We start from the raw sequence: 12,600 nt of genomic DNA, 5'->3' as shown, positions 1-12,600 counted from the left end.
GACATTCTCTCCTGGCACATTAAGCTCTTTCCAGCTCCATCACAGTGCATGGGAAATTACTGTGTGACTCCAGTGGTGGCATTATCACTTAACAAAATTGAGGGAGCTTTGACGGATCAGATATTTAGTGACATTACCTACAGTAAACATAAATTTCACACGGGTGTCACATTATTTGTTTTGAGCACATTTGGGTTCTGATAGTTTTCAGCGAGAGGAGACGAGGCCACCGCATGCTGAGTGGTTTCAGAACGAAGCAATCAACACCCGTGATTGATGTCCTCGGTGTGATCGCAGCTCGCAGAGCTATCTGTGCCTGATTCATAAGGGGGTCTTGGATGAGGCAGTTTCTTCAATGGCTGCTGGTAATAGATCAGAAGTGGTGGAGCTGTAGAGAATCGGGAACAAAAGAGCGTATATCGACGTAGCAATAATGCATCATCTCCAGCGTCGTGTAATTATCATCTGTGTTTATTATTGACAAAGAAGGTTACAAAATACAAAACAAGCCGAATAAAGCAGAGAAAAGCCACCTGCAGAAAGAAAAGTGCACAAAACCCCCCACACTGCATCAGATGGAAACTCATCAGGTAGCACTTCACAAAAGCCTGAGTTCATACTGCAGACAGTGCACCGTGCAGAACACAAAATCTCCATCGCAGCTGTTCGTCAAAGAAATGAAATATGTTTCAACCGAGAACAAAGGAAGAAATTGAAACTTGTACGAACAAGAGGTACTTTACGCTACAACTACTACAAACCACAGTCTTTTTCTTCCACTTTGGAGTTCAGCCCCCACCCGCTGTTGTGAAATGATAGCAAACACACTGATGGAACAATAGATCAAAATGAGCTATTATTTCAAAAAAATAAAAAATAAAAACACAAATTCCATTTTGCTGCCACATGTTTGAAAACACAATACCAATTGAATTTCACATTGCACTGCACAATCAATTTCAAGCAACTTCACAATATTGACAGAAAAAAGCCTTTAGATTAACACAAAAAAGGCCCTTCTCACTGAGCTCCTTACTTATTTATCCCCTTGAGCCGTCTTCAGTTTACACACACTGTACACGTAGCTCAAAGAAACACTAGAAAATTCATCCTTTAATAGCGGGGTGTGAGCTATATACACAGTGTGCATTGCGCCAGCTCAAGTATGGCACGTTGTTGCGATCTATTTACACCTTCCATCATTGCTCTGTTGGGTTTTGCTGAGTGGATAAATCCCACAAAAGTGCTGCAATCTGCAGTTTCAGTGAATTACTGTCACGACTGTTACCAGACCCTTTAACAAACAGCCTCTCTTTCTGCACATCAGAGCTACACATTCTTCTCTTCTTATTATGATTATGATACACCGGCCACTCACCCCCCCACGGGCTCTGATTCCACAGCAGTCATAGTCACAGTAGCCAACAGAAGACTTTAGTGTTTGTCACTGTTTAGTTTGAAATCCACAGAGAAATCATTAGACATCAGTGGATTTTAAATTGAGAAAGCAAGATAAAGTTGTTCTCATATTTGGACCTATTTTTAAAAGGTCACATAATTCCACATCTGTGTTTTCCCTATAGTGCTGTAGCAAGACTAAAATGCATTGGATTTATGTAAAATACAGGCCTTCTAGTGGTACATTAACAACGGAAAAAGAGTTTTGTATTTGCTTTTGTGTATGGTAGGGTTGGTAAAACGATATCCTATGGGGCTGGGTAATGCAGACAATATAAATATTTATCATGACAGAACATTTCACTGACTGGGAAATGAGAGGCTTTGATGTACAGGTGATACAGTGTATGCAGTCCAAGCACAGAAACAAAACAAAAGTCTAATATTGTACAGAACACTCAAAAATGTAAACATAAAAGAAAGTAAAATGTTACTTTACAGCAAAAGCACTTAGTTACATTACAGATAAACTTTATAAAATGCTTGATGATAAATAAAATGAAAACATGAACCCAGGAATCTGCTGGGACGCATCTAAATGAACCTCCTTTATAGGTTCACTGTAAACTCTTGAACACCTGTGCTAGCATCTAGTTGTTATTTTAGTGTGTTTAGTGTGTTGCTATTTCAACTATAGTCCAGTGTGACAGCATGTCATGGTAGAGGGTTCACATCCTCTTGGTCTACTCATGAATGTTGCCGTGTGCTGTGAATAAGATTAACAAAAGGAATAATACAACATGGGCACCTGCTCCATGCTAACACAAACCTGGCCAGAGAATGAAATTATATCAAAATGTCTTTAGACTGACAGAAAGTCATCAACCGAACTGTCGATGTAACAGAATACTACTATGATTAGTTGTCAGTGTGCAATGTGGTATGCTTATGGCATACTTGTGGTAATAAAAGTAATCGTCTGACTGTTACTAACCACTTTAAGTCAAAGGAAAATAAGAGCTCCATTCCCAGAACAGGGAGAGGAAGCTGGGCAGAGTCAAGCGAATAGAAAGTGATCGCTTAACAGTCACATCAGCCATAAATATGAAGAACAGTTGTACATAAACAAGGTCTCACCACACAGCCAGTTCCTAGGTTTGAATCCACTGTATGTTCTCGCTGTGCCTCTATGGAGTCACTGTGGGTACTCCTCTAGGACGTGTGTTGTGCTAAAAGGTGATTCTAAATTGCACTTAGCTGTAAAGGTGAGCGTGGATGGTGGTCTGTCTCCATGTGATTGCTTTGCAAGAGACTGGCGAACTTCCCAGGGTGCACCCTGCCTTTCACCATATGATAGCTGGGATAGGCGCCAGCTGCCTGCAAACCCAAGTTAACAAGCGGTTAAGAAAAAGAAAACGAGTGAACGTCCATTTTAGGTATATACTTCTGTCTGAAGCTGACTGTTTAAGTATTGTTTGATAATGAGGGAATGGACTAAGGATTATGCTGTGTTTCAGGCACACTCTGGAGTTTCTCCTTTTTTTGTTCACTTGCAGTGAAAATGTTTCTGATCAGCTGGCAAATTGAATTTAAATATGAAATGTTTGACCAAATGGGGACTCCCGGGGGAATATCTGATCTGCTCAACATCCACAGCAGTGTTTGCTAAATCTGTCTGTCTGCTGTTTTGTACTGGATGGAGCGAGAGCTGTTTGTTGAAAACAGCTGCCTGCTGTGGCTGAGAGTAGCACTATCAGACTAATGGGAACAAACAAAGAGTTAAGCGAGACAGCTAAATCATTTTAAACTTGCCGTAAAGGTCTCTAACGGCAAGGCTATTATCACAAAGACCTATGATATCCACTAATGAAATTTCCTTTTGAGTGTGACTACTACTTTAATGTCTTATTCAATAGTCTGGTTTTGTTTAGTGGGAGAAAGATGAGATGAGAAGGCACCCTACTTCCGACAAATTTGTCATACAGCTATACAGCAACTTATAACAAATCGGTGCCATGCAAGTCTATACTATAAAGCTTATGGTAAAGTTAATAGAAAATGTGCTTTTGTATTACATCATAGGGCTGAGGAGGATCACTTCCTGCATTAATGATTAAGACTTCCTATTTTATGATATTTTCTCTCTTCTTGCATTTCACACAAAAATGCAAGAAAGCCTACAGCACGGGGCAGCTCATCCTATTTGTCTTCTGGCAAATGTTGTTGTATAATAAAACAAACATTTACAAGAGGAAAAAATCTTGAGAAATAAAGCTGGAACCTGTATATTCAATACATGTCAGAATCAATACTGGAGCTGTCAGAATCTCTGATACCACCTTCAGGTGGAAAGGTTGTTTCTAGTCAGGCCTTGACATCCCTGCTCGACGGAGAAGGGTCTTCATATACCATCTTTTTGGCATTTGGCAGGATGCTGGCAGGTAGGTACTGAGCAGACGGTGTGTGGAGCTCATCCATAACTGTGGTGAAGTGCTCAGGACTTTCCCCGTTGGACGTTTCCTTGATGACACTGTAGGTGAGGGCCACGCTGTAGGAAGCGGGCTTCTCCATGCGCTGAGGGCCACAGTGACACAATTTCTTAAAAGCGGCACGAAACTTCTGAGACATGGCGTTGTAGATGATGGGGTTGATAGCGCTGTTTAGGTAGATGCAGAGACGGCAGAAGAGCAGGAACCAGGTGTCCAGGTAGGGCTTGTCCAGGAAAGAGTTGACCACCACCAACGTACGATAGGGCATCCAAAGTAAGGCGAACAGGATCACCACCACAGCAAGCATCTTTGTCACCTGGGAAAAAAATTCATTTTCATCAAAGAAGTTTTTTTTTAAAATGTAACTTTTATTTTTACAGGTAATCTCACTGAGATTCAATGACTCATTTACAAGACAAACCTGTTTCGGACAGCATAATAAAAAGTTTTTAAATGCTCATCAGGTGTAAATGAAGCCCAACACTACTGCACAGGGTTGTTCAACAGCTTTTTACCCAGTAAGCTATGAGCCAGCATGCACAAAACCAACACCCTAACATGCATCGACATTGTCTTTACATGCAGCTGCGCCTTCCCCACAGTTAAATGTAAAAACATCTTTATGTGGTGTATGAATGTGTATGTTTGCTAATATTAGTTTTTGTCTGTAACTAACACTCTGCATAGTTTTGACTGTGATTCCTTTGGGATTTAATTTATTTTATGTATGCAACTCTGTAGTTCATCTACAAATTTGTTCTCAGTGTGGTCAGCCTATCAACATCCCTATTATACCGCTGCAGAACATCAAACACTTCTGCTTCTCATTGGAAACATTCATTTGGTGAAATGGCTTTTCCTGTGAAACAGCCCATTTGTTTCAGATGTCAGAGCACAGTACAATGTGTTAAAAATACCTCTACACAAAACAACAACAAAACAAGTCCTTATTAGTGACCACAGGTGTCACCAACTGACCAGAAAATCGAAGTTGTTTTTTTTTTTAATTTCAAGGTTCATGTGAAGGCACTGGAATAATTAGAAAATTGGTGGTGTTGCCAAATTGAAGAGCAAAATGTAAAATTATAAAGAAAAAAAAAAGGTAAAATCAAATCCTGAGGCGGGGATAAGCAGTTTACCTCCTGACCTTATGAACATTTGTTCTCCCGCCTTTAAGCCACCTCCACCCAGCCACTGTGTTGGTTATTTAATCTCTTTACAATGGGTACAGCCTGAAATGGCAAACAAAAAGCTTAACATGTGCTTTCATGGCACAAAAAATGTCCTTAAAAACAGCACCCCATGATTTAAAAACTCATGACAAAACTTCTGACCATGGTTCAAAGACTTAAAACTGCAGCATATATGGGGTCATCATTCCCCTGCTCCCACATGGTGGAGCGTTACTACAATATTTAAACACAACAATACTGAGCTCAGAAGAGGAAAGCTGCCCCACACTAAATTTTAAAAAATCTTGTTTTGAAAAAATGTAAATTTGTCAAGACCATTTATTTATATCAGTATCAATATGAGCTGATAATAGCTAAGCAAACAGCTTAGCTATTATCAGCTCATATTGATAATAGCATTCTATATAATAGCATTGATAACTTCATTCCCACACAGTTTGCTACAGTTTAAGGCAGAATTGCTTTCCATAATGGATGTGAGCCATTACGAATCCCTCCCAGCTGGAGGTTCAGCTGATACACTTCTGTGTTTCCAACTTGCAAATCTCATATACAACGTGACCCACCTCCAGCTCAGCTCCTCATTTTTATGCTGTGTCTGACTTCATCAATGTCATGCCATTGATGCCTGCTCTGATCTGTGTTCTTAGGGGTCATGCTGCACCTCTCAACCTAAAGCTTTTCACGCATGCAAATGCAAAGGCAGGAATGTGCCAGCGCTGAGCCATACTGTCAAACATGGATTACTGTGGACAGTAATAAGAGTTTCCTTTGACCATAGTGGTTATGAACAAAATGTGAATGTCAGGGCTGAGTAAATGTGTCCAAGTTATCAAGTAGGTGTTTTCTTTGACTTTTCCAGTTTGCTGATTGGAAATTCTGAGTCCCTATCAAATACAGAACTCTGCTTTTGTCTTTAGACCTTTGTGCTCAACTTTGATAATCTGGAACCAGCAAACCAAGACACTGTCACAACCTTTGGAAATTTTCATGAAAAGGTTGCCAAAATGGTCTAACGGCGTGCTATAGTACTAGAAAATCACCTGTTTCAAGCCAAAAACTCTTCTTCGTTCACCTGTTTTCACTCTCTGTCTGTTTACACATCACTCTGCATTTAATCATTAATCTCTGGCTCTCCACAGCAAATGACTGCACGTTCCTGAGCCTGGTTCTGCCAGAGGTTTCTTCCTGTTAAAAGAGAGTTTTTCCTTCCCACTGTTGCCAAGCACTTACCCATAGGGGATCATTTGTTTATTGGGATTTTCTCATTATTATTGTAAGGTCTAAAGGACTTTGAGTTGACTGTTGTTGTGATCTGTTGCTATATAAATTAAACTGAACAGGGTTGAATTGAAAAACTTAAAGTTTGAACCTCTCTTCTTGTTACAGGCTCCTTTAAAGATCCCCGTCAAGACTTATTTCACATTTAAACCTGACGAATTAAACATTTTTTATGCTTTTTTTTAACATTTTGAGTCTGTTTTCATTAGCTGCATTTAGAGACATATCTATGACAAGAAAGACCAATCCATTCATTTGCTTCTGCTTATCCGATTCAGGTTTGTGGTCAGGCTGGAGCCTATCCCAGCTGCCATAGGGCGGTAGGGAAGGTACACAATCACGTACACTTATGACCAAATAATTTAACCTACATGTCTTTAAACTGTACTTGGAAGCCATAGCCTCTGAGATAACCCATGCAACCATGGACAGAACATGATAAATCCACACAAAACTGGCCTAGCCTGGACTCAAACCCAGGATGTTTTGGGGGCATTTTTTTGCTGTGAGGTAATGGTGCTATACCACCCCACTTCCCTGAAAAAAATCTCTGGGCTTCTTAATTATATGCTAAGAGTTTATCTGTGCCTGCTATTAAAAGAGAATTTTATTTATTTATTAAAAGTTAATTTCCTCTTTACTTTTGTCTTTATCTTCTTTTGTGGTTTATTTTCCATCGTTTCTTAGCAGCAAGAGTTGTGAGATCAGTTTCTGCACACATGACAGACATCAAAGATTTTTAGCCTCGCCTCAGTTGTCAGAAATTCTTTTCATTGATTAATGATTGCACTTGTATATACTAGGGGTATAATTTGAATTGAGAACTTTGTTGATCTTAAAAGCTGTGGAAATGCCAGCAGGTCTGTTCGAACATTGCAACAAATAACATGGCTACAAACACACCGAGGCGTGGATTGACCTTTTTACTGCTGCACTCAGGTTTTGTTATTTATCTGGTAAGTGTTTTAGGGTGGAGTCACTCGCATTGTACAAAAATCACATGAATTAGCAGCACACACCAGATGGGTGTACTGTGAAGCAAGCTTATTAGGTTTACATGTACAGTGTGTTCCTATGTCACCCGAGGATAATGACATCAGAAAAAACAATAGTGAAAATGGGTCCTTTTTACAGCTGATTTATACAAAATTTGGGTGTGCTACATAAGCACACCCCTCAGGGACTGGATAGTTTTTACCATGCTTCTAACATGGGAAAGAGGGACAAGTATATACTGCTGATCAGCTTGTTGCTCAATTGGTGCATCACTTAATCAAAGCAACATTGATTCTACACATCAGTGGCTCATACCAAACTATCCAGTTAAAAAATGAAAAGATTTGATGAGATAAAAATCTTTCCAGCTTGAAAGTCTTTCGTCAATATTAGTGACCTATTTGAACACCTATTTAATGTTTATATAATTTATTAAGTAACTGGATCAAATCGTTAATCACAACTTTACAAAGATTGGATTTATTAATTTAGTTGCCGGGTAAAAATCTTGATGTTTGTAATTAGACCGTATCCATATTCATGACATGTTGTCTCAGCTGCAGTGAGGTGAGTCTAATTGACTTGGATAGGGGCAGAGCAAGTGCCATCAGCAAGTGGAGTGCCTAATCTTAGCTGCTGTTGACATTTAGGTAACTCGGTAAGGTATGTGGTAGGAGGGAGGGGTTGCTGGTTGTGTCCGTGTTGAGTTGTGAATGCTGACGATAACAAGCAAATGTGGCTGTGCTTTGGCAGACGTGTGTTAGAATAAAAACCCCACTGATGGAGAAAATGCCTAAAAGTCTATTTCAGTTAGGGTTAACTGATCTGACTACCCAGCAGAGCATGGAGCTCCCTCAGGGTTACCACACCCCCTTGTCATTCCAGGAAGGCTTCTTCCCCTGATCTGATAAACAAACATCTCTCCCTGCAGCCTACCTAGGTGTCTGGCATGGTGTCCTTACCTTTAGAGGATTCAGTTTTATTCATAAAACTGTTTTAAAATGTTAAAAAGAAAAAAACTAAACAGAAGACAGATGGTGAAATTGCTTTACACTGTTTAGCAGTACTGCATGTAAGACATAGATAAGATAAGATAATTCATTTTTTGGCCTATATTTAGGATGGACTATCTCAAAATTTCTGCTTCTTCTTCAGTCCTAAACTAAGAATATCCACTGTTCTGAAAGAAAGAAAGAAAGAAAGAAAGAAAGAAAGAAAGAAAGAAAGAAAGAAAGAAAGAAAGAAAGGGAAATGAACTGGAGCTGGTTTTACACTCCACCAGGCTCAGTTACCAGTACTTTAGGGACTAAAGCTTAATGGAAAGTTTTCAGAAATAAAATAAGATTAACAGAAGCTGCGTTTAGGTATATGAATTTGTCCTAAACCCCTCCATAAACCCCCTTACTAAGACAGGGCCTCCCTGTTGTGCTAGAGGGACAGTATAGTTTAGGCATTTGCATGGCTGCTTGGGTCAGGAGAGGGTGAGGTCCTCTTGCAGACGTGTCTGAAACGCAACAATCCACCAACTACTCATGCACCGTGACTGCAGACACGTGTGTGCCTGCAATGTCGGCCTGAAATACAACCATTAAGAATGTAGCCCCGCCTCTAATATGGGTGCAGCTTTGATGGAATTGCAGTTGAGGATTTTTGAGATTGTTTTGCTTTTTGCTGGATTTTTTAAATTTTTACCCCCTCACACGGAGATAAGGACGAGAAGACATATTCTAATTTTTCTCAAATGTCTGTAATCCACGAAGCTGTGGATCTTTCACTAAAGAAACGGCTTTTTAAAAAGCGTTCTTTCTCTTTTAAAGAAACGCTTATAAGCCAAGGAACCCAGGTTGGGTGTTCTCATTCTGTTTCATGCGGTACAAAATCTTCCAAATCCCAAACAGAAAAACTGTTTTTTCCCGTCACTCTAAACTTAGACTAGCATAACTGAACGCAGGGCTACATTGTCAGAATATCTATCTTTTTTTTTTTTTTTTAAAGAAGAAGAAGAAGGGGGGAAAGCAGAGAAGCAGAATAAATCTGCTGGAAATGAAACACTTAACTTGTTTTTAATTGGAACGAAATACAGTCCCTCTGCAACCCAACTCACGCAGAAAAGTGCTACAGGGATGATGGTGATGATAATGAGCTACCTGTCTGCGGGAGGCAGCCGTGGTGCTGCTGGAGGAGCTGGTGCTAATCATCCTCCCTCCCTGAGTCGTCTCCTTCTTCCACTTCTTGGTGCTGTCCTTCGGATCCGAAGGCAGTGGATTGATGAAAAGTATCCTGGCGATCAGTCCGTACAGAACCGTGGCCAGCATGAGAGGGAGCACGTAGAACACCGTGAAATCCGTGAAGTAGATGGGCAGGTAGTGACTCCTGGACACCTTGTAGGCGCAGGTGAGCAGCACCACGTTGTCGTAGATCAACTTTTTAGTGTCTGACAGAAAGAGCCACATGATGCAATAAACAGAGGTGAGCGCCCACACCAGCATGATAATTTTCTTAGCCCTGGATAGAGTGCACAAGAATTGCGCTTTAATAGGGTGGCAGATGGCGATGTAGCGCTCCACTGTGAAGGCGGTTATGGAGCAGGAGGACGCGTTTATCCCCAGGTACTGGAAATAAGTGATGCCCAAGCAGCCCGCGTAGCCGTACACCCACTGCCCGTGCAGGGCGTCGGTGATGTTGGGCAGCCCGGCGGCCGTAAGGACCATCAGGTCAGCCGCCGCCAGGCTCACAAGGTAACAGTTAGTGGGAGTCCGCATGTGTTTGGTGGTCAGGACTACCAGTATGACCATCACATTCCCCACGATCCCAACCCCACATATTAGAGTCACCAAAAACACGCTGGCCACCTTGTATTCAAATGAATAGTCAGTCCACACTCCAAGGGTCTGGTTGTCGTGCACCGACGTGTCATTCTCCACAGTCATGTTATCCATGGTGAGATTTTTCATGACAAGAGGAAGCTGTCGCTCTTTGGGGTTTTAAGAAAATTACACCGAGCTTATAGAAACATGCATTACACAGTGAAAAATCTCTGCAGGGCCACAGTACGAACTGTATCCACCAAGAGCCCCTTTCTATAAATCCTTTAAAAACTTAATTTCATCCGCACAGGATCCAGTCAAACTGTCTGTTCTTCTCAGCGAAATCCATTCCACTTTGTGATATCGAAAAGCAATCAAATCAAACTCCAGCGCGCTTTTCCATTCACACATCATAAAGAGGTTGTTGTCTGAAGTTTCCAGCCAGAGGAGAGGAGGTGCTGCAGGCACGCTCCACGCTTCGCTCTCGTCTCACCGCTCACACAGTCATGACTGGGAGCTTCCTGCAGAGCATCTCTGCTCCTTCCAGCCCAGTGAAGTCACAGGCTGACGCACCGGAGCCACGAACATTTTTTTTTTCAAACCAGGGACTCCCGTGGGGCCGTTCTAAAAATATATGCTCATGAAAGTAATATTCCAAGAAAAAGTAAAACTAAGACAAAAGTTCTAATAAGAGGGAAAACCAATAAAGGTTTTAGAGTGATTTCCAGTTAAACTCGGATTTTGCTTTACTAGATCAGTTTCATCATCACCAATAAGTGTCCTGCTGTGTCTGTGACGCAGTTATTTTTTGTTTTGTTTTTTTAATTTGTTGGTTTGTTTTAATTATGTTATTTTAACATATCCAGAGTTTTAACCTGAGAGAAAAATCATCATATTCTTAAGCCTAATTAATTATTCCCATCTATGTTGAACCTAATGTGGCAAACTTAGGCCCATCACACACACAAATCTCATGTTAATTTTCTTTTATATTTTTTAATTCTTTAGAGCCCAGAAGCCAATGATGCTTTTTCATCTTTGTTTAATGTATTTTCTGTTTATTATATGTTTGTACCGCTGATTAGCTAACAGCCAATCAATGCTCTGCTGGCATATGAACAAATCATAGTGAAGAGTCAGATTTTTTTTAAATAAAACACCTCATTCACAGGATACATTGAACTGAAATGTATTTATTATATCTAATAATAATGAAGATCAAGTTGTGTTAGGCACTCATTTGCTAGAGTTATTTATGCCGTCATATCTAATTGTAATATTATTGTACTGTGTTATAATTATGTACTCCTTAAAATGCATATAATAAAGAAAGTTAAACAAGTGAACAGATAACCCTGACTGTTAATGATTAGGAGGAAAACACACTTATAAGCCATTAATACATTAATACTCTGAAGCCTTGTTTCTTTGATAAATGGCTCCTTTTCACCTTTTAACTCCCATTTTACACTGTAAGTGTTCTATATTGAACCAGCAATTGCACAAAAATGAAAAGAAAACCAACAAATTTACTGTAATTAACAAATTGATTTCATTATTTCAGTGAAAAATGTGTCATTTTTGCATTTCACAATATTTTAATGCTTCTGCTACAGAAACGTTGGAGGTTTTACATATTAAATATAAGTTTGCCAGGGACTTTATTGGGTATGCCTTGATAATTTCTGGGTTGAACCCCCGTTTTGCCTTCAGGACTGCCTTAATTAATGGTGTAGCTTAAGAAAGGTGCTGTAAATATTACTCCGAGATTTTGCTCCATATTGACATTACAGCATCAAATACTTGTTGCAGATTTGTTTCTCATTAAACACTCCCATTACACCACATCCCAAAGAGCACCTTTGGGATGTGGTGAGAGCTGGTGAGTGTGGGGATCATTTGAGTACATTGAACAAACCATAATGTTCAAGACACCAGCTTGAGATGATCTGAGCTGTGTGACATGGGATGTAAGCCTGCTGGAAGCAGCCAGAAAAGATGGGTATACTGTGGTCATAAAGGGATGGGCATAGTCAGGGACAATACTCTGATGACAATACTTCTGAATACACTTTTTGCCCAAAGAATTGATGCCCATTGGGATATATATTTTCTCTCTTAATCTTAGAGGTGTTTGTGCAGGAAAAACCCCAGTATATCATTCAACAACCAAGTGCCAATCAGTACCACCACCAGAAAACTGACACATACATGCAGCACATTATTCATTTATGCTTTACCTTTCCTTACACCTAGTAATATTCATAAAGAGAGAGGGTAAAAAAGCTACACAGAGTGTCAATATCCAGATACCTGGAACCACATGAACATAGTAATGTAATAAAAGATAAAACATAATCCCATAATGTGCAATAAGATAATACTAAACATGTTATTGAGTCCTGCAGGCACCAAAGAAAACCTGTTATGGCAGTA

The 12,600-nt window shown here is 40.1% G+C and overlaps 1 protein-coding gene across 1 annotated transcript; it reads right to left on the bottom strand.

The window, feature by feature from the left end:
• Positions 1–453: 453 nt before the first annotated feature.
• trhra (thyrotropin-releasing hormone receptor a) lies at positions 454–11,747 on the bottom strand. The gene is made up of 2 exons (XM_085177800.1): positions 9,505–11,747; positions 454–4,203 (listed from the first exon to the last, which is right to left on the bottom strand). Exons 1-2 carry the CDS (start codon positions 10,309–10,311, stop codon positions 3,763–3,765), a joined length of 1,248 nt encoding a protein of 415 aa, XP_085033926.1. The 5' UTR covers positions 10,312–11,747; the 3' UTR covers positions 454–3,762.
• Positions 11,748–12,600: the final 853 nt, after the last annotated feature.

This window comes from Neolamprologus multifasciatus, chromosome 11, assembly GCF_963576455.1.
Source record: "Neolamprologus multifasciatus chromosome 11, fNeoMul1.2, whole genome shotgun sequence".
NCBI classification, from domain to species: Eukaryota; Metazoa; Chordata; class Actinopteri; order Cichliformes; family Cichlidae; genus Neolamprologus; species Neolamprologus multifasciatus.
Note: the sequence above shows the minus strand (reverse complement) of the source record. Positions and strands in the feature narration are given on the sequence as shown.